The 27,544-nt window shown below is 44.1% G+C and overlaps 1 protein-coding gene and 1 long non-coding RNA gene across 2 annotated transcripts in view; both read right to left on the bottom strand.

Annotated features, from left to right (window-relative positions):
- The window catches only part of LOC110518136, a 41,400-nt gene extending 16,773 nt beyond the window's left edge, over positions 1 to 24,627 (bottom strand). Inside the window, exons 1-10 of the mRNA XM_036955460.1 lie at positions 24,614 to 24,627; positions 24,259 to 24,434; positions 19,421 to 19,523; positions 19,183 to 19,228; positions 17,773 to 17,877; positions 7,845 to 7,940; positions 5,641 to 5,766; positions 5,302 to 5,421; positions 4,829 to 4,965; positions 1,215 to 1,431 (exon numbers count right to left, since the gene is read on the bottom strand). Coding sequence (XP_036811355.1) covers positions 1,215 to 1,431; positions 4,829 to 4,965; positions 5,302 to 5,421; positions 5,641 to 5,766; positions 7,845 to 7,940; positions 17,773 to 17,877; positions 19,183 to 19,228; positions 19,421 to 19,523; positions 24,259 to 24,434; positions 24,614 to 24,627 — 1,140 coding nt within the window. The remainder of the gene's footprint in view (positions 1 to 1,214; positions 1,432 to 4,828; positions 4,966 to 5,301; positions 5,422 to 5,640; positions 5,767 to 7,844; positions 7,941 to 17,772; positions 17,878 to 19,182; positions 19,229 to 19,420; positions 19,524 to 24,258; positions 24,435 to 24,613) is intronic.
- Positions 24,628 to 24,765: 138 nt separating this feature from the next.
- The window catches only part of LOC118941408, a 33,069-nt gene continuing 30,290 nt past the window's right edge, over positions 24,766 to 27,544 (bottom strand). Inside the window, exon 3 of the long non-coding RNA XR_005037626.1 lies at positions 24,766 to 24,859. This is a non-coding gene — a long non-coding RNA (uncharacterized LOC118941408). The remainder of the gene's footprint in view (positions 24,860 to 27,544) is intronic.

Below are 27,544 nucleotides of genomic sequence, written 5' to 3'. Positions count from 1 at the left end.
AGAGATAGATAGAGCTCATCACTCTTCTACCATCATGAGATAGATAGAGATAACTAGAGATAGATAGAGCTCATCTCTCTTCTACCATCATAATATAGACAGAGATAACTAGAGATAGATAGAGCTCATCGCTCTTCTACCATCATAATATAGACAGAGATAACTAGAGATAGATAGAGCTCATCGCTCTTCTACCATCATGATATAGACAGAGATAACTAGAGATAGATAGAGCTCATCGCTCTTCTACCATCCTGAGATAGATAGAGATAACTAGAGATAGATAGAGCTCATCGCTCTTCTACCATCATGAGATAGATAGAGATAACTAGAGATAGATAGAGCTCATCGCTCTTCTACCATCATGAGATAGATAGAGATAACTAGAGATAGATAGAGCTCATCGCTCTTCTACCATCATGAGATAGATAGAGATAACTAGAGATAGATAGAGCTCATCGCTCTTCTACCATCCTGAGATAGATAGAGATAACTAGAGATAGATAGAGCTCATCGCTCTAATACCATCATGAGATAGATAGAGATAACTAGAGATAGATAGAGCTCATCGCTCTTCTACCATCATGAGATAGATAGAGATAACTAGAGATAGATAGAGCTCATCGCTCTTCTACCATCATAATATAGACAGAGATAACTAGAGATAGATAGAGCTCATCGCTCTTCTACCATCATAATATAGACAGAGATAACTAGAGATAGATAGAGCTCATCACTCTTCTACCATCCTGAGATAGATAGAGATAACTAGAGATAGATAGAGCTCATCGCTCTTCTACCATCATAATATAGACAGAGATAACTAGAGATAGATAGAGCTCATCGCTCTTCTACCATCATAATATAGACAGAGATAACTAGAGATAGATAGAGCTCATCTCTCTTCTACCATCATAATATAGACAGAGATAACTAGACAGAGGTAATCTCTCCACTACCATCATGGTAGAGATACAGAGATAACTAGATAGAGCTCATCTCTCTCCTACCATAATGGCAGAGATACAGAGATAACTAGATAGAGGTAATCTCTCTCCTACCATCATGGTAGAGATACAGAGATAACTAGACAGAGGTAATCTCTCCACTACCATCATGGTAGAGATACAGAGATAACTAGATAGAGGTAATCTCTCTCCTACCATCATGGTAGAGATACAGATGAAACTAGACAGAGGTAATCTCTCTCCTACCATCATGGTGGCGCTGAAGGACTTCCCGCCAAAGGACTTGAGGTCACACAGCTCCTCCAGGTAGTTAATCTTCGCCTGATTGGCCGACAGAACCTTCTGCTTTGGCTCCTGTGATTGGCTCTTCTTCATGTGATAGCCAATGGCCTTTCTCAGATCCTTTTCCCTCATGTTCCTCAGGAGGGTTGAAGAGATAAAGTTCTCAATGCCCCAACTCTTCCTGTAGAGAAGATAGAGGGACAATGATCAGATGTGATGTTCTGCTCTAATAGAAGGACTATGATCAGCTGTAATGTTCTGTTCTGTTCTAATAGAGGGACTATGATCAGCTGTAATGTTCTGTTCTGTTCTAATAGAGGGACTATGATCAGCTGTAATGTTCTGCTCTAATAGAGGGAATATGATCAGCTGTAATGTTCTGTTCTAATAGAGGGAATATGATCAGCTGTAATGTTCTGTTCTAATAGAGGGACTATGATCAGCTGTAATGTTCTGTTCTAATAGAGGGACTATGATCAGCTGTAATGTTCTGTTCTAATGGAGGGACTATGATCAGCTGTAATGTTCTGCTCTAATAGAGGGACTATGATCAGCTGTAATGTTCTGTTCTAATAGAGGGACTATGATCAGCTGTAATGTTCTGTTCTAATAGAGGGAATATGATCAGCTGTAATGTTCTGTTCTAATAGAGGGACTATGATCAGCTGTAATGTTCTGTTCTAATAGAGGGACTATGATCAGCTGTAATGTTCTGCTCTAATAGAGGGACTATGATCAGCTGTAATGTTCTGTTCTAATAGAGGGACTATGATCAGCTGTAATGTTCTGTTCTAATAGAGGGAATATGATCAGCTGTAATGTTCTGTTCTAATAGAGGGACTATGATCAGCTGTAATGTTCTGTTCTAATAGAGGGACTATGATCAGCTGTAATGTTCTGCTCTAATAGAGGGAATATGATCAGCTGTAATGTTCCGTTCTAATAGAGGGACTATGATCAGCTGTAATGTTCTGTTCTGTTCTAATAGAGGGACTATGATCAGCTGTAATGTTCTGCTCTAATAGAGGGAATATGATCAGCTGTAATGTTCTGTTCTAATAGAGGGAATACGATCAGCTGTAATGTTCTGCTCTGTTCTAATAGAGGGAATATGGTCAGCTGTAATGTTCTGTTCTAATAGAGGTAATATGATCAGCTGTAATGTTCTGTTCTGTTCTAATAGAGGGAATATGATCAGCTGTAATGTTCTGTTCTAATAGAGGGACTATGATCAGCTGTAATGTTCTGTTCTAATAGAGGTACTATGATCAGCTGTAATGTTCTGTTCTAATAGAGGTACTATGATCAGCTGTAATGTTCTGTTCTGTTCTAATAGAGGGAATATGATCAGCTGTAATGTTCTGTTCTAATAGAGGGACTATGATCAGCTGTAATGTTCGGTTCTGTTCTAATAGAGGGACTATGATCAGCTGTAATGTTCTGTTCTAATAGAGGGACTATGATCAGCTGTAATGTTCTGTTCTAATAGAGGGACTATGATCAGCTGTAATGTTCTGTTCTAATAGAGGGAATATGATCAGCTGTAATGTTCTGTTCTAATAGAGGGACTATGATCAGCTGTAATGTTCTGTTCTAATAGAGGGAATATGATCAGCTGTAATGTTCTGTTCTAATAGAGGGACTATGATCAGCTGTAATGTTCTGTTCTAATAGAGGGAATATGATCAGCTGTAATGTTCTGTTCTAATAGAGGGACTATGATCAGCTGTAATGTTCTGCTCTAATAGAGGGAATATGATCAGCTGTAATGTTCTGTTCTAATAGAGGGACTATGATCAGCTGTAATGTTCTGTTCTAATAGAGGGAATATGATCAGCTGTAATGTTCTGTTCTAATAGAGGGACTATGGTCAGCTGTAATGTTCTGTTCTAATAGAGGGACTATGATCAGCTGTAATGTTCTGCTCCAATAGAGGGAATATGATCAGCTGTAATGTTCTGCTCTAATAGAGGGAATATGATCAGCTGTAATGTTCTGTTCTAATAGAGGGAATATGATCAGCTGTAATGTTCTGCTCTAATAGAGGGAATATGATCAGCTGTAATGTTCTGTTCTAATAGAGGGAATATGATCAGCTGTAATGTTCTGTTCTAATAGAGGGACTATGATCAGCTGTAATGTTCTGTTCTAATAGAGGGACTATGTTCAGCTGTAATGTTCTGTTCTAATAGAGGAACTATGATCAGCTGTAATGTTCTGCTCTAATAGAGGGACTATGGTCAGCTGTAATGTTCTGTTCTAATAGAGGGAATATGATCAGCTGTAATGTTCTGTTCTGTTCTAATAGAGGGAATATGATCAGCTGTAATGTTCTGTTCTAATAGAGGGAATATGATCAGCTGTAATGTTCTGCTCTAATAGAGGGAATATGATCAGCTGTAATGTTCTGTTCTAATAGAGGTACTATGATCAGCTGTAATGTTCTGTTCTAATAGAGGTACTATGATCAGCTGTAATGTTCTGTTCTGTTCTAATAGAGGGAATATGATCAGCTGTAATGTTCTGTTCTAATAGAGGGACTATGATCAGCTGTAATGTTCGGTTCTGTTCTAATAGAGGGACTATGATCAGCTGTAATGTTCTGTTCTAATAGAGGGACTATGATCAGCTGTAATGTTCTGTTCTAATAGAGGGACTATGATCAGCTGTAATGTTCTGCTCTGTTCTAATAGAGGGAATATGGTCAGCTGTAATGTTCTGTTCTAATAGAGGTAATATGATCAGCTGTAATGTTCTGTTCTGTTCTAATAGAGGGAATATGATCAGCTGTAATGTTCTGTTCTAATAGAGGGACTATGATCAGCTGTAATGTTCTGTTCTAATAGAGGTACTATGATCAGCTGTAATGTTCTGTTCTAATAGAGGTACTATGATCAGCTGTAATGTTCTGTTCTGTTCTAATAGAGGGAATATGATCAGCTGTAATGTTCTGTTCTAATAGAGGGACTATGATCAGCTGTAATGTTCGGTTCTGTTCTAATAGAGGGACTATGATCAGCTGTAATGTTCTGTTCTAATAGAGGGACTATGATCAGCTGTAATGTTCTGTTCTAATAGAGGGACTATGATCAGCTGTAATGTTCTGTTCTAATAGAGGGAATATGATCAGCTGTAATGTTCTGTTCTAATAGAGGGACTATGGTCAGCTGTAATGTTCTGTTCTAATAGAGGGAATATGATCAGCTGTAATGTTCTGTTCTAATAGAGGGACTATGATCAGCTGTAATGTTCTGCTCTAATAGAGGGAATATGATCAGCTGTAATGTTCTGCTCTAATAGAGGGAATATGATCAGCTGTAATGTTCTGTTCTAATAGAGGGACTATGATCAGCTGTAATGTTCTGTTCTAATAGAGGGACTATGATCAGCTGTAATGTTCTGCTCTAATAGAGGGAATATGATCAGCTGTAATGTTCTGTTCTAATAGAGGGACTATGATCAGCTGTAATGTTCTGTTCTAATAGAGGGAATATGATCAGCTGTAATGTTCTGCTCTAATAGAGGGACTATGATCAGCTGTAATGTTCTGCTCTAATAGAGGGACGTGAGGGACGTACGTGATGATCTTGAGTTTGGTCCGAGGTGACTGTCCACAGCTGGCTAGTCTCTCCTGTATGTGCAGGGCTGCCAGACGCAGGGCCGTGTTGCAACGCATCTCCACTGCAAAACGCTCCTGTAGCACGTCATTTATACCCTACACACACACAGACACACACACACACACACACACACACACACACACACACACACACACACACATACATACACACACACACACACACACACACACACACACACACACACACACACACACACACACACACACACACACATACACACACACACACACACACACACACACACACACACACACACACACACACACACACACACGAACACACACACGAACACACACACGAACACACACACACACACACACACACGCACACGGTGATGTTACACACACGAACACACACACAGACATATTTTCACATCCATGTTATGCTACCTCCCCTCCACACACACCTACCTGCAGGTAGAGGTACTGGAAGGCAGTGGGGTCGTCTTGTAACAGGTGCTCAGGTTCTCTGGGTATAAAACACACTCTGAACAGACATCTGTAGTCATGGACTTCCTTCTGATGAACCACCTGGAGATGGACAGAGAGGGGAGGGGCGCGGGGGTACAGGGTGTGTGAGTGTAAAGGATGCATCCTGTCCTCTTTAGGTAGTAACAGTAGTTTAGTGATGCTATACTTTGTGTGTGTGTGTGTGTGTGTGTGTGTGTGTGTGTGTGTGTGTGTGTGTGTGTGTGTGTGTGTGTGTGTGTGTGTGTGTGTGTGTGTGTGTGTGTGTGTGTGTTAGTGTACCTGTTGTATCCTCTCCTCTTCATGTAGCAACAGCAGTTTACTGATGCTATACTTCTGTTCCAGAACCAAAGAGAAGTGTTCAATACGAGACAGAGACAGTTTCTCCTTCAGGGTCATCACTATGTCCTGGGAAACAGACAGAACAGGAGACAGGGTCATCACTATGTCCTGGGAAACAGACAGAACAGGAGACAGGGTCATCACTATGTCCTGGGAAACAGCCAGAACAGGAGACAGGGTCATCACTATGTCCTGGGAAACAGACAGAACAGGAGACAGGGTCATCACTATGTCCTGGGAGGAAACAGACAGAACAGGAGACAGGGTCATCACTATGTCCTGGGAAACAGACAGAACAGGAGACAGGGTCATCACTATGTCCTGGGAAACAGACAGAACAGGAGACAGGGTCATCACTATGTCCTGGGAGGAACCAGACAGAACAGGAGACAGGGTCATCACTATGTCCTGGGAAACAGACAGAACAGGAGACAGGGTCATCACTATGTCCTGGGAAACAGACAGAACAGGAGACAGGGTCATCACTATGTCCTGGGAAACAGACAGAACAGGAGACAGGGTCATCACTATGTCCTGGGAAACAGACAGAACAGGAGACAGGGTCATCACTATGTCCTGGGAAACAGACAGAACAGGAGACAGGGTCATCACTATGTCCTGGGAAACAGACAGAACAGGAGACAGGGTCATCACTATGTCCTGGGAAACAGACAGAACAGGAGACAGGGTCATCACTATGTCCTGGGAAACAGACAGAACAGGAGACAGGGTCATCACTATGTCCTGGGAAACAGACAGAACAGGAGACAGGGTCATCACTATGTCCTGGCAAACAGACAGAACAGGAGACAGGGTCATCACTATGTCCTGGGAGGAACCAGACAGAACAGGAGACAGGGTCATCACTATGTCCTGGGAGGAAACAGACAGAACAGGAGACAGGGTCATCACTATGTCCTGGGAAACAGACAGAACAGGAGACAGGGTCATCACTATGTCCTGGGAAACAGCCAGAACAGGAGACAGGGTCATCACTATGTCCTGGGAAACAGACAGAACAGGAGACAGGGTCATCACTATGTCCTGGGAAACAGACAGAACAGGAGACAGGGTCTTCACTATGTCCTGGGAAACAGACAGAACAGGAGACAGGATCATCACTATGTCCTGGGAAACAGACAGAACAGGAGACAGGGTCATCACTATGTCCTGGGAAACAGACAGAACAGGAGACAGGGTCATCACTATGTCCTGGGAGGAACCAGACAGAACAGGAGACAGGGTCATCACTATGTCCTGGGAAACAGACAGAACAGGAGACAGGGTCATCACTATGTCCTGGGAAACAGACAGAACAGGAGACAGGGTCATCACTATGTCCTGGGAAACAGACAGAACAGGAGACAGGGTCATCACTATGTCCTGGGAAACAGACAGAACAGGAGACAGGACACTGATTTGTTAGGCCAGTTAAACTATATGGTTGAGGTTGAGCCAGGACAGCCTGTAGAGGAGGAGTCTATATTGTCTGAACCAGAACGGCCTGTAGAGGAGGAGTCTATTGTCTGAACCAGGACGGTCTGTAGAGGAGGAGTCTATTGTCTGAACCAGGACGGCCCGTAGAGGAGGAGTCTATTGTCTGAGCCAGGACAGCCTGTAGAGGAGGAGTCTATTGTCAGAGCCAGGACGGCCTGTAGAGGAGGAGTCTACTGTCAGAGCCAGGACGGCCTGTAGAGGAGGAGTCTATTGTCTGAGCCAGGACAGCATGTAGAGGAGGAGTCTATCTGCTTCTGTAGTGTGAGGCAGCTTGATGTTCATGTTCACCCCTGGACAGGACACTAGTAGACAGTATTTAACTGCCTTGTTCAGGGGAACAGTGGGTTAACTGCCTTGTTCAGGGGAACAGTGGGTTAACTGCCTTGTTCAGGGGAACAGTGGGTTAACTGCCTTGTTCAGGGGCAGAACGACAGAGTTTTATTTTGTCAGCTCGGGGATTCGATCTAGCAACCTTTCGGTTACTGGCCCAACGCGCCCCAGTAAAGTTCCTTATTAACAAATCAAATCAAATTTTATTGGTCACATACACAAATTTAGCAGATGTTATTGGTCACATATTATATTAGTAGTATCACCCAGGATTATACTTATAATATGATAGTGTAGTATGTGTATGATATAGTTACCTTGACAGTGGTGTTGGGTTCAAACTTGAAGGCCTTAGTCTGTCCGTTCTCCAGATACACCTTTAGAACGTTGGGGAGGAAGAGCAGCGAGTTGCCCTGGAAACCAGATGAATCAGGAAATAAGGGTGTGTTATTATTAGCTAAATACTTTTACTGGTATCAGATACATATTAGAGAAGGGGGGGGGGGGGGTGACAAATAAGCTACCTGGGCCTGTGGTGATAATAGTAATAATAATAGTATTTTCTTGTTGAGGATCCATTAAAAGGGGTTATGTGAAGAACCCCTAAAGGATGCTCCAGGAACCTTTACATTTTAGAGTGGATGTCTGTCTCTCTCTCTGGCTCTCAATTTCAATTTCTGATAGAATCATTTGTATGTTTAAGATAATGACTAAAGTGTTCCACCCTGAAACCATATCATTGTATGAAATGTGTTGAGTCATAATTCAATCATTTGTGTGACTAGGCCATTGTGTTACTATTTCGCAATATGAGCTGGGTAGAGTTGAGACATTCAAGGACAACTGTCGACTTGTGATAACAGTGAAACTAATCACTGGAAAGAGGCCTCCCCACCCTAGAGAGGGGAAACACTGTTAGAAATGGTTAGGCTTGAAGAAGATAATGAAACATGTTGCAGAAGTGTGATTAACAACGTATGTGAACTCTGGAAAAATACAGCCCATCTAAAGAGAGGTGGAGTTTCTACTGATGTGAGTTCTTGTGTGTGTGTGTGCTGTAAAAAGATTGTGTTCTCATTTTGAAGACAGAGCGCTCTCTGAATAAAGTATTGATCTATTGCATAATCTGAGACTTTGTCTAATTCTTTATTAACCGGAGATGTACGACCTCTGGGAAATAGACAAAGCTTGAGGGATAACCGAGTTCAACCATTGAGACATTCTCGTGACAATTTCACATGAAGGGCTTTATTGGCATGGGAAACATATGCTTTCATTGCCAAAGCAAGTGCAATAAATAATAAACAACAAAAAATGAACTGTAAACATTACACTTATTAAAGTTCCAAAAGAAAGAAGACATTTGGTGTTTTACTTTGTACACAGAGGATATTTTAGCAGAATTCTGCCTGCAGAGTCTCAATTTGGTGTTTGTCCCATTTTGTGAATTCATGGTTGGTGAGCGGACCCCAGACCTCACAACCATAAAGGGCAAAGGGTTCGATAACTGATTCAGGTATTTTTTGCCAGATCCTTGGTATGTTCCTTTTGATGGCATAGAAGGCACTTCTTGCCTTGTCTCTCAGATCGTTCACAGCTTTGTAGAAGTTACCTGTGGTGCTGATGTTTAGGCCGAGGTACAGTTGAAGTTGGAAGTTTACATACACTTAGGTTGGAGACACAGTTTTTCAACTACTTCACACATGTCTTGTTAACAAACTATAGTTGTGGTAAATCGGTAAGGACATCTACTTTGTGCATGACACAAGTAATTTTTCCAACAATTGTTTACAGACAGATTATTTCACTTATAATTCATTGTATCACAATTTCAGTGGGTCAGAAGTTTACATACACTAAATTGACTGTGCCTTTAACTTCACTAGGGTAGGGGTAGTATTTTCACTTACGGATGAAAAGCATGCCCAAAGTAAACTGCCTGCTACTCAGGCCCAGAAGCTGATATGCATATGATTGGTAGATTTGGAAAGGTAACACCCTAAAGTTTCCAAAACTGTTAGAACAATGTCTGTGAGTATAACATAACTGATATGGCAGGCAAAAACCTGAGAAAAATATATTTTATGTTTGAAGTTTTCTATTGAATGCCATTACAGTATCCATTGACTTAAAACTCAAATTGCGCTTCCCATGGCTTCCACTAGAGGTCAACAGTCTTTAGAAATTGTTTCAGGCTTGTATTCTGAAAAATGAGGGAGTAAGACCTCTCTGAATGAGTGAACACTGCAGTGGCCCAGAGCTTTTTCATGCGCGAGACCGAGGGTGCGCCTTTCTTGTTTACCTTTTATATTCACAACGTTATTGTCCGGTTGAAATATTATCGATTATTTAGGCTAAAAACAACCTGAGGATTGATTATAAACATCGTTTGACATGTCTCTACGAACTTTACGGATACTATTTGGATGTTTCGTGTGCCTGTTGTGACTGTGTTTGAGCCTGTGGATTACTGAACAAAACGGGGGGGGGGTTTGGATAAAAAGAGAGACTTTATTGAACAAAGCGAACATTCATTGAGTAAACGGGAGTCTCGTGAGTGCAACCATATGAAGATCATCAAAGGAAAGTGATACATTTTTATCACTATTTCTGACTTGTGTAACTTCTCTACTTGGCTGCTAACTGTTTGTAATGATTTGTTTGCTGTTCTGAGATAATCGCATAGTTTGCTTTCGCCGTAAAGCCTTTTTGAAATCTGACACCGTGTTTGGATTAACAAGAAGTTCATCTTCAAACCGATGCATAACACTTGTATGTTTTATGAATTTTTACAATGATTATTTCTGTTTTTGAATTTGGCGCTCTGCAATTTCAGTGGATGTTGGCCAGGTGGGACGCTAGTGTCCCCTAGTGAGGTTAAACAGCTTGGAAAATTCTAGAAAATTATGCCAGGGCTTAGCAGTTTCTGATAGGCTAATTGACATCATTTGAGTCAATTGGAGGTGTACCTATGGATGTATTTCAAGGCCTACCTTCAAACTCAGTGCCTCTTTGCTTGACATCTTGGGAAATCAAAAGAAATCAGCCAAGACCTCAGAAAAAGAATTGTTGACCTCCACAAGTCCGGTTCATCCTTGGGAGTAATTTCCAAATGCCTGAAGGGACCACGTTCATCTGAACAAACAATAGCAAGTATAAGGGTAGGCTAGTGGTTAGAGCGTTGGACTAGTAACCGAAACGTTGCATGTTCAAATTAGCAAGGTAGGAGCCACTGCTCCAAAACCAACATAAAAAAGCCAGACTACGTTTTGCAACTGCACATGGGGACAAAGATTGTACTTTTTGGAGAAATGTCGCCTGGTCTGATGAAACAAAAATAGAACTGTTTGGCCATAATGATCATCATTAAGTTTGGAGGAAAAAGGGGGACACTAGCAAGGCGAAGAACTCCATCCCAACTGTTAAGCACAGGGGTGGCAGCATCGTGTTGGGGAGGTGCTTTGCTGCAGGAGGGACTGGTGCACTTTACAAAATAGATGGCGTCATGAGGAGGAAAATTATGTGGATATACTGAAGCAACATCTCAAGGCATTAGTCAGGAAGTTAAAGCTTGGTCGAAAATGGGCTTCCAAATGGACAATGACCCCAAGCATACTTCCAAAGTTGTGGCAAAATGGCTTAAGGACAACAAAGTCAAGGTATTGGAGTGGCCATCATAAAGTCCTGACCTCAATCCTATAGAAAATGTGTGTGCAGAACTGAAAAAGCATGTGCGAGCAAGGAGGCCTACAAACATGACTCAGTTACACCAGCTCTGTCAGGAGGAATGGGCCAAAATTCACCCAACTTATTGTGGGAAGCTTGTGGAAGGTTACCTGAGACATTTGACCCAAGTTAAACAATTTAAAGGCAATGTTACCAAATACTAATTGAGTGTATGTAAACTTGTGACCCACTGGGAATGTGATGAAAGAAATAAAAGCTGAAATATATCATTCTCTCTACTATTATTCTGACATTTCACATTCTTTAAAGTGGTGATCCTAACTCACCTAAGACAGGGAATTTTGACTAGGATTAAATGTCAGGAATTGTGAAAAACTGACTTTAAATGTATTTAGCTAAGGTGCATGTAAACTTCCGACTTCAACTATATAGTTTTTGTGTGCTCTAGGGCAACGGTGTCTAGATGGAATTTGTATCTGTGGTAACTGGACCTTTTTTGATTTACAGTCAGGGCCCAGGTCTGACAGAATCTGTGCAGAAGATCTAGGTGCTGCTGTAGGCCCTCCTTAGTTGGAGACAGAAGCACCAGATCATCAGCAAACAGTAGACATTTGACTTCAGATTCTAGTAGAGTGAGGCCGGGTGCTGCAGACTGTTCTAGTGCCCTTGCCAATTTGTTGATATATATGTTGAAGAGGGTGGGGCTTAAGGTGCATCCCTGTCTCACCCCCTGGCCCTGTGGAAAGAAATGTGTTTTTTTTTAATTTATTTTACACACTTGTTGTTTATGTAGATTAATTTTATGATGTTGTATGTTTTTCCCCCAACACAACTTTCCATCAATTTGTATAGCAGGCATTCGTGCCAAATCAAAAGCTTTTTAGAAATCAACAAAGCATGAGAAGACTTTGCCTTTGTTGGGTTTGTTTGTTTGTCAATTAAGGTCTGCGGGGTGAATATGTGGTCTGTTGTACGGTAATTTGGCAAAAAGCCAATTTGACAATTGCTCAGTACATTGTTTTTCACAGACGAAATGTACGAGTCTGCTGTTAATAATGATAATGATAATGCAGAAGATTTTCCCATGGCTGCTGTTGACGCATATCCCACGGTATCTCTCTCTCTGTCTGTCTCTCTGTGTCTCTGTCTCTCTCAATTCAACGTAAGTGCTTTATTGGCTTGGGAAAAGTATGTTTACGTTGCCAAAGCAAGTGAAATAGAAGATAAACAAAAGTGAAATGAATAAATAAATAAAAAATAAATAATAATAAAAAAATAAATAAAAAATTAGTAAACATTACACTTACAAAAACATTACAGTAAACATTACACTTACAAAAACATTACAGTAAACATTACACTTACAAAAACATTACAGTAAACATTACACTTACAAAAATTCCATAAGAATAAAGACATTTCAAATGTCATATTATGTCCATAAACAATGTTGTAACGATGTGCAAATAGTTAAAGTACGAAAGGGAAAATAAATAAACATAAATATAGGTTCTCTCTCTCTAAATATATATCTGCTTCTCTCTCTGTCTCTCTGTCTAAATATATATCTGTCTCTCTGTCTCTCTGTCTAAATATATATCTGCCTCTCTCTCTGTCTCTCTCTCTAAATATATATCTGCCTCTCTCTCTGTCTCTCTCTCTAAATATATATCTGCCTCTCTCTCTGTCTCTCTCTCTAAATATATATCTGCCTCTCTCTCTGTCTCTCTCTCTAAATATATATCTGCCTTTCTCTGTCTCTCTGTCTCTTTCCATCTGTCTTTCTCCATCTGTCTCTCTGTCTATTATACTGTGTTTTTCATGTCTCTCCCTCCCTCTTTATGTTCCTCCTCTCACCCCCTCTCTTCCACTCTCTCCTCCTCCCTTTCAATACATTATTCTTCTGTAATCACAGCTGTTCTGAAGGGAATCAGACTGGCATTGATCCAACCACTCAATCTCTTCCTGTTGTTCTCTCTCTCTCGCTCCACCCCCCCTCTCATCTCTCTTTCATTCTCCCTCCACCTCTCTCTCTCTCTCTCTTGCTTTCTCTCTCTTCCTCCAACCCTTTCTCTCTCACTCTCTCTCTCTCTCCACCCCTCGCTCCGCTCCCTTCCTCCCCCACCCTTCTCTCTCTCTCTCCCCCTCCACCCTTCTCTCTGCTCCCCTCTAATCGTTAATAGTGCGTTTACACTGAGTATACAGAACAACACCTTCCTAATATTGAGTTGCATCCTCCCTTTGCCCTCAGAACAGCCTCAATTTATCGGGCTATGGACTCTACAATGTGTTGAAATCGTTCCACAGCGAGGCTGGCCCATGTTGACTCCAATTATTCCCACAGTTGTGTCAAGTTGGATGGATGTCCTTTGGGTGATGAACCATTCTTGATACACACGGGCAACTGTTGAGTGTGAAAAACCCAGCAGCGTTGCAGTTCTTGACAAAAACTGGTGCGCCTGGCACCTACTACCATACCCCGTTCAAAGATACTTAAATATGTCCATTCACCCTCTGAATGGTACACACACAATCCATGTTTGAATTGTCTCAAGGCATAAAATCCTTCTTTAACCCGTCTCCTCCCCTTCATCTTTAACCAGGTCTCCTCCCCTTCATCTTTAACCAGGTCTCCTCCCCTTCATCTTTAACCAGGTCTCCTCCCCTTCATCTTTAACCAGGTCTCCTCCCCTTCATCTTTAACCAGGTCTCCTCCCCTTAATCTTTAACCAGGTCTCCTCCCCTTCATCTTTAACCAGGTCTCCTCCCCTTCATCTTTAACCAGGTCTCCTCCCCTTCATCTTTAACCAGGTCTCCTCCCCTTCATCTACACTGATTGAAGTGGATTTAACAGGTGACATCAACAAGGGATCATATCTTTCACCTGGATTCACCTGGTCAGTCTGTGTCATGGAAAGAGCAAGTTTTCCTCATGTTGTGTAAACTCAGCGTTTTCTCCTGTAATCAGGGAATCATCCAGCCCTCGATACGACCACTCTGTCTCCGTATGAGTCCCAAATGGGAACCTATATCCTATATGCCAAAGTTCTGGTCAACAGTAGTACACTATATAGGGAATAGGGCCCTGGTCAACAGTAGTACACTATATAGGGAATAGGGCCCTGGTCAACAGTAGTACACTATATAGGGAATAGGGCCCTGGTCAACAGTAGTACACTATATAGGGAATAGGGCTCTGGTCAACAGTAGTACACTATATATAGGGAATAGGGCCCTGGTCAACAGTATTACACTGTGTAGGGAACAGGGCCCTGGTAAACATTATTACACTGTGTAGGGAACAGGGCCCTGGTCAACAGTAGTACACTATATAGGGAATATGGCTCTGGTCACTAGTAGTACACTATATAGGGAATAGGGCTCTGGTCAACAGTAGTACACTATATAGTGAATATGGCTCTGGTCACTAGTAGTACAGTATATAGGGAATAGGGACCTGGTCAACAGTAGTACACTTTGTAGGGACTTGAGATGCAGCCTCTGTCTCTGATCACTAGCGGAAGCTTGTGGTCCCCCCTCTTGTCTGTTCCTTTCTGTATGGAGTCCTCCAGGGAGCTTGTTCCTTTCTGTATGGATTCCTCCAGGGAGCTTGTTCCTTTCTGTATGGAGTCCTCCAGGGAGCTTGTTCCTTTCTGTATGGAGTCCTCCAGGGAGCTTGTTCCTTTCTGTATGTAGTCCTCCAGGGAGCTTGTTCCTTTCTGTATGGAGTCCTCCAGGGAGCTTGTTCCTTTCTGTATGGAGTCCTCCAGGGAGCTTGTTCCTTTCTGTATGGAGTCCTCCAGGGAGCTTGTTCCTTTCTGTATGGAGTCCTCCAGGGAGCTTGTTCCTTTCTGTATGGAGTCCTCCAGGGAGCTTGTTCCTTTCTGTATGGAGTCCTCCATGGAGCTTGTTCCTTTCTGTATGGAGTCCTCCAGGGAGCTTGTTCCTTTCTGTATGGAGTCCTCCAGGGAGCTTGTTCCTTTCTGTATGGAGTCCTCCAGGGAGCTTGTTCCTTTCTGTATGGAGTCCTCCAGGGAGCTTGTTCCTTTCTGTATGGAGTCCTCCAGGGAGCTTGTTCCTTTCTGTATGGAGTCCTACGGGGAGCTTGTTCCTTCTCACTTGTATTTACAGGAAAGGGACAGGACCTCTAAAGGGACAGGACATCTAAAGGGACAGGACATCTAAAGGGAAAGGACATCTAAAGGAACAGGACATCTAAAGGGACAGGACATCTAAAGGGACAGGACATCTACAGGGACAGGACATCTAAAGGGACAGGACATCTAAAGGGACATCTACAGGGACAGGACATCTAAAGGGACATCTACAGGGACAGGACATCTAAAGGGACAGGACATCTAAAGGGACATCTACAGGGACAGGACATCTAAAGGGACAGGACATCTAAAGGGACAGGACATCTAAAGGGACATCTACAGGGACAGGACATCTAAAGGGATGGGACATCTAAAGGGACATCTAAAGGGACAGGACATCTAAAGGGACAGGACATCTAAAGGGACAGGACATCTAAAGGGACAGGACATCTACAGGGACAGGACATCTAAAGGGACAGGACATCTAAAGGGACAGGACATCTAAAGGGACATCAACAGGGACAGGACATCTAAAGGGACATCAACAGGGACAGGACATCTAAAGGGACATCTACAGGGACAGGACATCTAAAGGGACAGGACATCTAAAGGGACATCTAAAGGGACAGGACATCTAAAGGGACAGGACATCTAAAGGGACAGGACATCTACAGGGACAGGACATCTAAAGGGACAGGACATCTAAATGGACAGGACATCTAAAGGGACAGGACATCTAAAGGGACAGGACATCTACAGGGACAGGACATCTAAAGGGACAGGACATCTAAATGGACAGGACATCTAAAGGGACAGGACATCTAAAGGGACAGGACATCTAAAGGGACAGGACATCTAAATGGACAGGACATCTAAAGGGACAGGACATCTAAAGTGACAGGACATCTAAAGGGACATCTAAAGGGACAGGACATCTAAAGGGACAGGACATCTAAATGGACAGGACATCTAAAGGGACAGGACATCTAAAGGGACATCTACAGGGACAGGACATCTAAAGGGACAGGACATCTAAAGGGACAGGACATCAAAAGGGACAGGACATCTACAGGGACAGGATATCTAAAGGGACAGGACATCTAAAGGGACAGGACATCTAAAGGGACATCAACAGGGAAAGGACATCTAAAGGGACATCTACAGGGACAGGACATCTAAAGGGACATCTACGGGGACAGGACATCTAAAGGGACAGGACATCTAAAGGGACAGGACATCTAAAGGGTAATCTAAAGGGACAGGACATCTAAAGGGACATCTAAAGGGGCAGGACATCTACAGGAACAGGACATCTAAAGGGACAGGACATCTAAAGGGACATCTAAAGGGACATCTAAAGGGACAGGACATCTAAAGGGACAGGACATCTAAAGGGACATCTAAAGGGACATCTAAAGGGACAGGACATCTAAAGGGACAGGATATCTAAAGGGACAGGACATCTACAGGGACAGGACATCTAAATGGACAGGACATCTAAAGGGACAGGACATCTAAATGGACAGGACATCTAAAGGGACAGGACATCTAAAGTGACAGGACATCTATAAAGGGACATCTAAAGGGACAGGACATCTAAAGGGACAGGACATCTAAAGGGACAGGACATCTAAATGGACAGGACATCTAAAGGGACAGGACATCTAAAGGGACAGGACATCTAAAGGGACATCTAAAGGGACAGGACATCTAAAGGGACAGGACATCTAAAGGGACAGGACATCTAAAGGGACAGGATATCTACAGGGACAGGACATCTAAAGGGACAGGACATATAAAGGGACAGGACATCTAAAGGGACAGGACATCTACAGGGACAGGACATCTAAAGGGACAGGACATCTACAGGGACAGGACATCTAAAGGGACAGGACATCTACAGGGACATCTAAAGGGACAGGACATCTACAGGGACAGGACATCTACAGGGACAGGACATCTAAAGGGACAGGACCTCTGAAGGGACAGGACATCTAAAGGGACAGGACATCTAAAGGGACAGGACATCTAAAGGGACAGGACATCTAAAGGGACATCTAAAGGGACATCTAAAGGGACATCTAAAGGGACAGGACATCTAAAGGGACAGGACATCTACAGGGACAGGACATCTAAAGGGACAGGACATCTAAAGGGACAGGACATCTACAGGGACAGGACATCTAAACCACAGTGAAATGGGTTTCCAAGCCAAGCAGTGAGGATAGGGAGGAATATGGGGTTGTCATATGGCTGAGAGATAAACCACTTGCGACTGGCTCCATACAGCAGTCATGTCAGCTCCATAAAGCATTAACAGAAATGTCCATCTGGTGCTCTAGAAGTCACTGCATAGACTAGATCATACATGAATCCTGGACAGATATGACACAACAGCTTCATAAAGGGCTTATAACACATCAGGCAGTGACAATAGGGTGTCGTTAAGAGTCTGACGTACCTGAGAGTGACTATTGACCTCAATCTCCTCAGCAAAGCGAACTTTGACCGGGTTGGACCGGAGTTTAGCTCTCTTTTCTGGGGTGATGAAGGAAGACTTGGGTCCCTGAGAAACCACAGGAGGAGAAATTAGGACTTGGGTCCCTGAGAAACCACAGGAGGAGAAATTAGGACTTGGGTCCCTGAGAAACCACAGGAGGAGAAATTAGGACTTGGGTCCCTGAGAAACCACAGGAGGAGAAATTAGGACTTGGGTCCCTGAGAAACCACAGGAGGAGAAATTAGGACTTGGGTCCCTGAGAAGCCACAGGAGGAGAAATTAGGACTTGGGTCCCTGAGAAACCACAGGAGGAGAAATTAGGACTTGGGTCCCTGGGAAACCACAGGAGGAGAAATTAGACAGAGTTTCCAAAAGGCACAAGGACACAGACTGCACAAACTGTGGTTTAGCGGTAATGCTCACAGCATAGACAAATAACATTCTCCTCACCCTATCCGGGTTCAAACCCCTTCTCCTTCCTGTTGTCTGCCTCCTTCCTGTATATCAATCTGTTTCTATACCTGTCTAAATAAAGTGTCAGTAAACCCTAAAAAAATCTAGATCTGAAAACTAACAGGTAGTGGATAAACAACAGAACCTCAGAGACACTAATCTGACTGATCAACCCAACAGGCTGATAAACAACAGAACCTCAGAGACACGAGTCTGACTGATCAACCCAACAGGCTGATAAACAACAGAACCTCAGAGACACGAGTCTGACTGATCAACCCAACAGGCTGATAAACAACAGAACCTCAGAGACACTAATCTGACTGATCAACCCAACAGGCTGATAAACAACAGAACCTCAGAGACACTAATCTGACTGATCAACCCAACAGGCTGATAAACAACAGAACCTCAGAGACACTAATCTGACTGATCAACCCAACAGGCTGATAAACAACAGAACCTCAGAGACAATGATCTCAGACAAACGTAAATGTTGTTGGGGTTTCTCCACTGTAGGTAACGCCAGCCACTGCAACACATCCAGGGAGTGTTCCTAATGGATAAAACTATGTGTGTTGTTGTTGAGAAGAGTCAGTGTTCCTAATGGGGAAAACTATGTGTGTTGTTGTTGAAAAGAGTCAGTGTTCCTAATGGATAAAGTGTGTTGTTAAAAATATCTGCAGTTGCCCATTCATCAACACGCAGGCAAGCAGACACACACACGCCGAGGCCACACACACACACACACACACGCCGAGGCCACACTACTAGGTCATAATAAAGGCGTGACAACACTCTGCTGCCTGTGGGGAACCATGATGGAGCACCTGGGTGTGTGTGTGTGGTTTCTCTGTTGATGAAGAGAGCAACTGTTAACTGAAGGAAGAATACAACATGGAAAACATAGTGACTCACCGCTGAGTTTCTGAGGACCGTTATCATCACAGAGTGCTGACACTCCCTAGGGGGAGGGAGAGAGAGAGAGACAGAGAGAGAGAGAGAGACAGAGAGAGAGAGAGAGAGAGAGAGAGAGAGAGGGAGAGACAGAGAGAGGGACAGAGAGTGGGGGTCAATATGATAAATAAATGCTTGTGTGTTTGTGAGTGTGTATGCATGCGTGTGTGTGTGTGTTTGTGCGTGTGTGTTATTGTACCTGATGAGGTCAGCCGCTTGCTCTGGGGTCAGGTCGTCGACGGCAACATTGTTAATCTTTACGACCTGGTCGCCAGGGACGAGCCTTCCATCAGCCGGCCCCGCTACCCACACACAAACACACAGGATCCTCTTCCTCATCATCTTGATCAACAGAGTATATAACAGATCATTGCTGATAAAGGATTCACACTCTCTGTCTCTGACTCTCTCTCTCTCTCTGACTCTCTCTCTGACTCTCTCTCTGTCTCTGACTCTCTCTGACTCTCTCTCTGACTCTGTCTCTGTCTCTGACTCTCTCTCTCTCCCTGACTCTCTCTCTGACTCTCTCTGTCTCTGACTCTCTCCCTCTCTCTCTCTCTGACTCTCTCTCTGACTCGCTCTCTCTCTCTGACTCTCTCTGGTTGTGTTTATGTACCCCATGTGACCTACTGGTTGTGTTTATGTACCCCATGTGACCTACTGGTTGTGTTTATGTACCCCATGTGACCTACTGGTTGTGTTTATGTACCCCATGTGACCTACTGGTTGTGCTTATGTACCCCATGTGACCTACTGGTTGTGTTTATGTACCCCATGTGACCTACTGGTTGTGTTTATGTACCCCATGTGTCCTACTGGTTGTGTTTATGTACCCCATGTGACCTACTGGTTGTGTTTATGTACCCCATGTGACCTACTGGTTGTGTTTATGTACCCCATGTGACCTACTGGTTGTGTTTATGTACCCCATGTGACCTACTGGTTGTGTTTATGTACCCCATGTGAGCTACTGGTTGTGTGTATGTACCCCATGTGACCTAATGGTTGTGTTTATGTACCCCATGTGCCCTACTGGTTGTGTTTATGTACCCCATGTGACCTACTGGTTGTGTTTATGTACCCCATGTGACCTACTGGTTGTGTTTATGTACCCCATGTGACCTACTGGTTGTGTTTATGTACCCCATGTGACCTACTGGTTGTGTTTATGTACCCCATGTGAGCTACTGGTTGTGTGTATGTACCCCATGTGACCTAATGGTTGTGTTTATGTACCCCATGTGCCCTACTGGTTGTGTTTATGTACCCCATGTGACCTACTGGTTGTGTTTATGTACCCCATGTGACCTACTGGTTGTGTTTATGTACCCCATGTGACCTACTGGTTGTGTTTATGTACCCCATGTGACCTACTGGTTGTGTTTATGTACCCCATGTGACCTACTGGTTGTGTTTATGTACCCCATGTGACCTACTGGTTGTGTTTATGTACCCCATGTGACCTACTGGTTGTGTTTATGTACCCCATGTGAGCTACTGGTTGTGTGTATGTACCCCATGTGACCTAATGGTTGTGTTTATGTACCCCATGTGCCCTACTGGTTGTGTTTATGTACCCCATGTGACCTACTGGTTGTGTTTATGTACCCCATGTGACCTACTGGTTGTGTTTATGTACCCCATGTGACCTACTGGTTGTGTTTATGTACCCCATGTGACCTACTGGTTGTGTTTATGTACTAGCTGTCTCCAGTTAGACTAGCTGTCCCCAGTTAGACTAGCTGTCCCCAGTAAGACTAGCTGTCTCCAGTTAGAATAGCTATCCCCAGTAAGACTAGCTGTCCCCAGTTAGACTAGCTGTCCCCAGTAAGACTAGCTGTCCCCAGTAAGACTAGCTGTCCACAGTAAGACTAGCTGTCCCCAGTTAGACTAGCTGTCCCTAGTTAGACTAGCTGTCCCCAGTAAGACTAGCTGTCTCCAGTTAGACTAGCTGTCCACAGTAAGACTAGCTGTCCCCAAGTTAGACTAGCTGTCCCCAGTTAGACTAGCTGTCCCCAGTTAGACTAGCTTTCCCCAGTAAGACTAGCTGTCTCCAGTTAGACTAGCTGTCCCTAGTAAGACTAGCTGTCCCCAGTAAGACTAGCTGTCCCCAGTTAGACTAGCTGTCTCCAGTTAGACTAGCTGTCTCCAGTAAGAGTAGCTGCCCACAGTCAGACTAGCTGTCCACAGTAAGACTAGCTGTCCCCAGTTAGACTAGCTGTCCACAGTTAGACTAGCTGTCCCCAGTAAGACTAGCTGTCTCCAGTTAGAATAGCTATCCCCAGTAAGACTAGCTGTCCCCAGTTAGACTAGCTGTCCCCAGTAAGACTAGCTGTCCCCAGTAAGACTAGCTGTCCACAGTAAGACTAGCTGTCCCCAGTTAGACTAGCTGTCCCTAGTTAGACTAGCTGTCCCCAGTAAGACTAGCTGTCTCCAGTTAGACTAGCTGTCCACAGTAAGACTAGCTGTCCCCAAGTTAGACTAGCTGTCCCCAGTTAGACTAGCTGTCCCCAGTTAGACTAGCTTTCCCCAGTAAGACTAGCTGTCTCCAGTTAGACTAGCTGTCCCTAGTAAGACTAGCTGTCCCCAGTAAGACTAGCTGTCCCCAGTTAGACTAGCTGTCTCCAGTTAGACTAGCTGTCTCCAGTAAGAGAAGCTGCCCACAGTCAGACTAGCTGTCCACAGTAAGACTAGCTGTCCCCAGTTAGACTAGCTGTCCACAGTAAGACTAGCTGTCTCCAGTTAGACTAGCTGTCCACAGTAAGACTAGCTGTCCCCAATTTAGACTAGCTGTCCCCAGTTAGACTAGCTGTCCCCAGTTAGACTAGCTTTCCCCAGTAAGACTAGCTGTCTCCAGTTAGACTAGCTGTCCCTAGTTAGACTAGCTGTCCCCAGTAAGACTAGCTGTCCCCAGTCAGACTAGCTGTCCCCAGTTAGACTAGCTGTCCCCAGTTAGACTAGCTGTCCCCAGTCAGACTAACTGTCCCCAGTAAGACTAGCTGTCCCCAGTTAGACTAGCTGTCCCCAGTTAGACTAGCTGTCCCCAGTTAGACTAGCTGTCCCCAGTAAGACTAGCTGTCCCCAGTTAGATTAGCTGTCCCCAGTCAGACTAGCTGTCCCCAGTATGTGAAAACCTTGTGAAGACTTACAGAAAACGTTTGACCTCTGTCATTGCCAACAAAGGGTGGATAACAAAATATTGAGATAAACTTTTGTTATTTACCAAATACTTATTTTCCACCATAATTTGCAAATAAATTCATTAAAAATCGTACAATGTGATTCTCAGGATTTTTTTCTCTTATTTTGTCTGTCATAGTTTAAGTGTACCTATGATGAAAATTACAGGCCTCTCTCATCTTTTTAAGTGGGAGAACTTGCACAATTGGTGGCTGACTAAATACTTTTCTGCCCCACTGTATTTACAATAGGTCTGTGAGGGTAGTCTATATACAGTAGGTCTGTGAGGGTAGTCTATATACAGTAGGTATGTGAGGGTAGTCTATATACAGTAGGTCTGTGAGGGTAGTCTATATACAGTAGGTGTGTGAGGGTAGTCTATATACAGTAGGTCTATGAGGGTAGTCTATATACAGTAGGTCTGTGAGGGTAGTCTATATACAGTAGGTCTGTGAGGGTAGTCTATATACAGTAGGTCTGTGAGGGTAGTCTATATACAGTAGGTCTGTGAGGGTAGTCTATATACAGTAGGTCTATGAGGGTAGTCTATATACAGTAGGTCTGTGAGGGTAGTCTATATACAGTAGGTCTGTGAGGGTAGTCTATATACAGTAGGTCTGTGAGGGTAGTCTATATACAGTAGGTCTGTGAGGGTAGTCTATATACAGTAGGTCTGTGAGGGTAGTCTATATACAGTAGGTCTGTGAGGGTAGTCTATATACAGTAGGTCTGTGAGGGTAGTCTATATACAGTAGGTCTGTGAGGGTAGTCTATATACAGTAGGTCTGTGAGGGTAGTCTATATACAGTAGGTCTGTGAGGGTAGTCTATATACAGTAGGTCTGTGAGGGTAGTCTGTATACAGTAGGTCTGTGAGGGTAGTCTATATACAGTAGGTCTGTGAGGGTAGTCTATATACAGTAGGTCTGTGAGGGTAGTCTATATACAGTAGGTCTGTGAGGGTAGTCTATATACAGTAGGTCTGTGAGGGTAGTCTATACACATCCATACACACAGGGCCCTACTGTAGGTACTATACAGCATATGAGGATAAACCCTTTGTTGTCCTACTGATCTCCCATGAACCGTTCCTCTCATTACTGTAACCACCACCACACACACACCAGCGATACTTCCACTAGCTCAGCAACCTTAACCCCTCCTCTCACTGTGTCCCAAATGGCACCCTGTTCTCTATAGGGCACTACTAGGACTCTGGTCAAAAGTTGTACACTATATAGGGAATCGGGTGCCATTAGCGACCCACCCTCAGTCTCCACCTGGGCTTATAACAACACAAACCCTAATGGAGCCTATGGAACCACACAAAACCCCTCTTCTCCCTTTTCTGTACAGCCTGTCAATCTCAATGACATCGCAATCGGATTCAATAATTTGATCATAGATGTAGTTGGATCCTGCACCTGATGGAGTAATCACTAGCAAGACTGCCAGGATCTCAGTTTAGCAAAGGATGATTGGTCAAAAGACTGCCACCTGAATTCAACAGCATAACTAATTGGTCTGATTTCTGCCACCCAACCAACCAAATTATTAAATCAAATCTTCAAGTGACTCTGAAACAAAATGTTTGTTTTTTTCTCTTGCTGTTTTTCTCATCAGATGTTGATTGTTAAATTAATCTGTCCAGCGGTCCCAAGCTCATGACAGCACAATATAGTCCTATGTCAGGGTTATGATGGTCCTATGTCAGGGTTATGATAGTCCTATGTCAGGGTTATGATAGTCCTATGTCAGGGTTATGATAGTCCTATGTCAGGTTATGATAGTCCTATGTCAGGTTATGATAGTTCTATGTCAGGTTATGATAGTCCTATGTCATGTTTATGTAGCCTACCTGGGGTGATGTCCTGCACCAGTATGGGTGTCTGAGGTGTCAGGGTGATTCCATGAGTGTTGAGGAGGGGGTCTCGTAGGAGCTGGACGGTCAGTCTAACCGGGTAGCTGTTCTTCTGATCCTGACCGCTAGACTCTCCCCCCGCAGCTGCCTTCCCATCTACCAGGATACGCTCTCTGATTGGGGTAGAGACCAGGTATCAGCCAGAGGACAAGGTATCAGCCAATCAAAACAAACAAGGAAACACTTCCTCATAATAGTCTCCAACAGATGATGTCCAATATTGCCTTGAATAACTAGGCCTAACCCAAATAAAACCATTTAGACAAACCCATTACTAGACCCCAGGCCTAACCCAGACGAACCCATTTCTACCCCGCAGGCCTAACCCAGACAAAGCCATTACTAGCTCCCTGGCTATCCCAGTCAAACCCAAACTAGCCAGGCCTAATGCCAAAGCTAACTGTGTTACGTGGCTTGCCTGGTTAGTACTAACCTGCTGCTGGAATCCCTGGAGCGTCGTAGCCATCGCCCCACCACCTGCTCCACCCGACTTGTCCTGCGGGACGGGGAGCGGCTTCTGTCCCGCTCCTCCATTTAACTACAGACGGGGGTTAAAGGTCAGAGGCCAAGGATGAGAGCAGGGGTTCAAATATAGATTAACATTGTGACTATTGTTCCATTGCCTGCATTAGAGGTATGCACGAAGACATGTCATAACTTTCAATGAGCAACATTTCCTGTATGACCTAGGGATGTCTGACTGGGAGGGTGTGTACTCTATCTCTGATTCAGATCTTTAAATGTTTTACCCCTCCCTCCCTCCCTCCCTCCCTCCCTCCCTCCCTCCCTCCCTCCCTCCCTCCCTCCCTCCCTCCCTCCCTCCCTCCCTCCCTCCCTCTCTCTCTCTCTCTCTCCCTCCCTCACCCCCCTCCCTCCCTCCCTCACCCCCTCCCTCCCTCCCTCCCTCACCCCCCTCCCTCCCTCCCTCCCTCCCTCCCTCCCTCACCCCTCCCTCCCTCCCTCCCTCACCCCTCCCTCCCTCCCTCCCTCACCCCTCCCTCCCTCCCTCCCTCCCTCTCTCTCCCTTTAACTTTAACTGTTGCAGATCAGCATGCCCCATATAAAAAATCAAGGGTTAAAGACAATTCATGGATCACGCATTAATTGTCAGAAAGGGCTAAAGCTAAACTTGACTGGCTTCTCTTGACTGGGCTAAAGCTAAATTGACTGATTCTACCTCTTGACTGGCTCCTCTTGACTGGGCTAAAGCTAAATTGACTGATTCTACCTCTTGACTGGCTCCTCTTGACTGGGCTAAAGCTAAATTGACTGATTCTACCTCTTGACTGGCTCCTCTTGACTGGGCTAAAGCTAAATTGACTGATTCTACCTCTTGACTGGCTCCTCTTGACTGAGCTAAAGCTAAATAGGTAAAAAAAAATATTCGAATCACTGGCACCTTTCAGCTAAAAGTTTTTTTTTTTGTTACTTCAAACTACACACAGTGGCCAGTTTAGGAAGACCACCCTGTTCACAAAAATGGATCGCTCCTACAGGCAGTGACTCACATGGCTGTGGCTTGCTAAATAAAGCAGGCAGACAGGCATTAAGGCATTCAGTTACTGTTCAATTGAACGTTAGAATGGTCAAAACCAGTGACCGAAGCAACTCTAAATAAAGCAGGCAGACAGGCATTAAGGCATTCAGTTACTGTTCCATTGAACGTTAGAAGGGTCAAAACCAGTGACCGAAGCAGCTTTGAGCACGGTATGGCCGCCGATGCCGGGCGTGGCAGTTCCAGTATCTCAGAAACGGACTCCTGTGTTTTTCACGACAGTGTCTAGGGTTTACAGAGAATGGTGTGACAAACAAAACACATCCAGTCCTGTGGGCGTAAACAACTCGTTGATCGAGATGGGTTGAAGTCAAATGGCAAGAATCGCACAAAGGCTAATAGGCAGTCCACAAACAGATAAATAATGGTGCAGTACAACAGTCGTTGATACTTGTCACGGATGGGCTATTGCAGCAGACAAACACACCGGTTTCCACTACTATCAGCTAAAAACAAGAAGAAATGGCTCCTGCGGACACGCAATCACCAACACTGGACAAATGAGGAATGGAAATACATTGCCTTGTCCGATGAATCCCGGTTCCTGTTGCGTCATGGGGCCATACTACCCCTGAACAGGCAGTTAACCCACTGATCCTAGACCAGTTAACCCACTGATCCTAGACCAGTCCGATGAATCCCGGTTCCTGTTGCGTCATGCTTATGGGGCCATACTAGCCCTGAACAGGCAGTTAACCCACTGATCCTAGACCAGTTAACCCACTGATCCTAGACCAGTTAACCCACTGATCCTAGACCAGTCCGATGAATCCCGGTTCCTGTTGCGTCATGCTTATGGGGCCATGAGTCCACCAGTCCTGCCTGCTGTCAACGGTACAGGCTGGTGGCGGAGGTGTACTGGTGTGGGGAATGTTTTCCTGGCACACGTTAGGTCCCTTGATACCAACGGAACAATGTCTCCAAGCCCAAAGGGGGGTCCGAGCAGGTAGTCGATGGGGGAGTGTACAAAGCATCTTTCCATGACATAGTTTTAACCTGGAATCACCTGGTCAGTCTATGATCCATTATTGATGCCACGTGTTAAATCCACTTCAATCAGTGTAGATGAAGAGGAGGAGACGGGTTAATGAAGGATTTTTAGGCGTTGAAACAATTGAGACATGGATTGTGTGTGTGTGCCATTCAGAGGGTGAATGGGTAAGACAAAATATTTAAGTGCCTTTGAACAGGGTATGGTAGTACTCATAAAAACATGAGATACCAAACCCATTCACATTGGTAGTTAACTCTTGACATTCCTCGGGCCGCCACCAAACCAGCTAAATCCAAATGTAGTTTTAACACTCCACATTTTGGACTTACACAATTCATGACATTTGGATTCCCTGGTGCCACTAAAGTGGTTGAAAACCCTGATGATAAATGACTTCAACGAGGTGTGCAATTATTTAGACTTTATATGTAGTTTATGATGTTCTAATGTACTGGTTATTCCATCTGGTTATTCCACCTGGTTATTCCATCTGGTTATTCCATCTGGTTATTCCACCTGGTTATTCCATCTGGTTATTCCACCTGGTTATTCCATCTGGTTATTCTATCTGGTTATTCTATCTGGTTATTCCATCTGGTTATTCCATCTGGTTATTCCATCTGGTTATTCCACCTGGTTATTCCATCTGGTTATTCCACCTGGTTATTCCATCT

The sequence above is a fragment of the Oncorhynchus mykiss genome, chromosome 19 (genome assembly GCF_013265735.2).
Source record: "Oncorhynchus mykiss isolate Arlee chromosome 19, USDA_OmykA_1.1, whole genome shotgun sequence".
NCBI classification, from domain to species: Eukaryota; Metazoa; Chordata; class Actinopteri; order Salmoniformes; family Salmonidae; genus Oncorhynchus; species Oncorhynchus mykiss.
The sequence above is the reverse complement of the archived record's forward strand: the minus strand, read 5'-3'. Positions and strand labels throughout refer to the sequence as shown.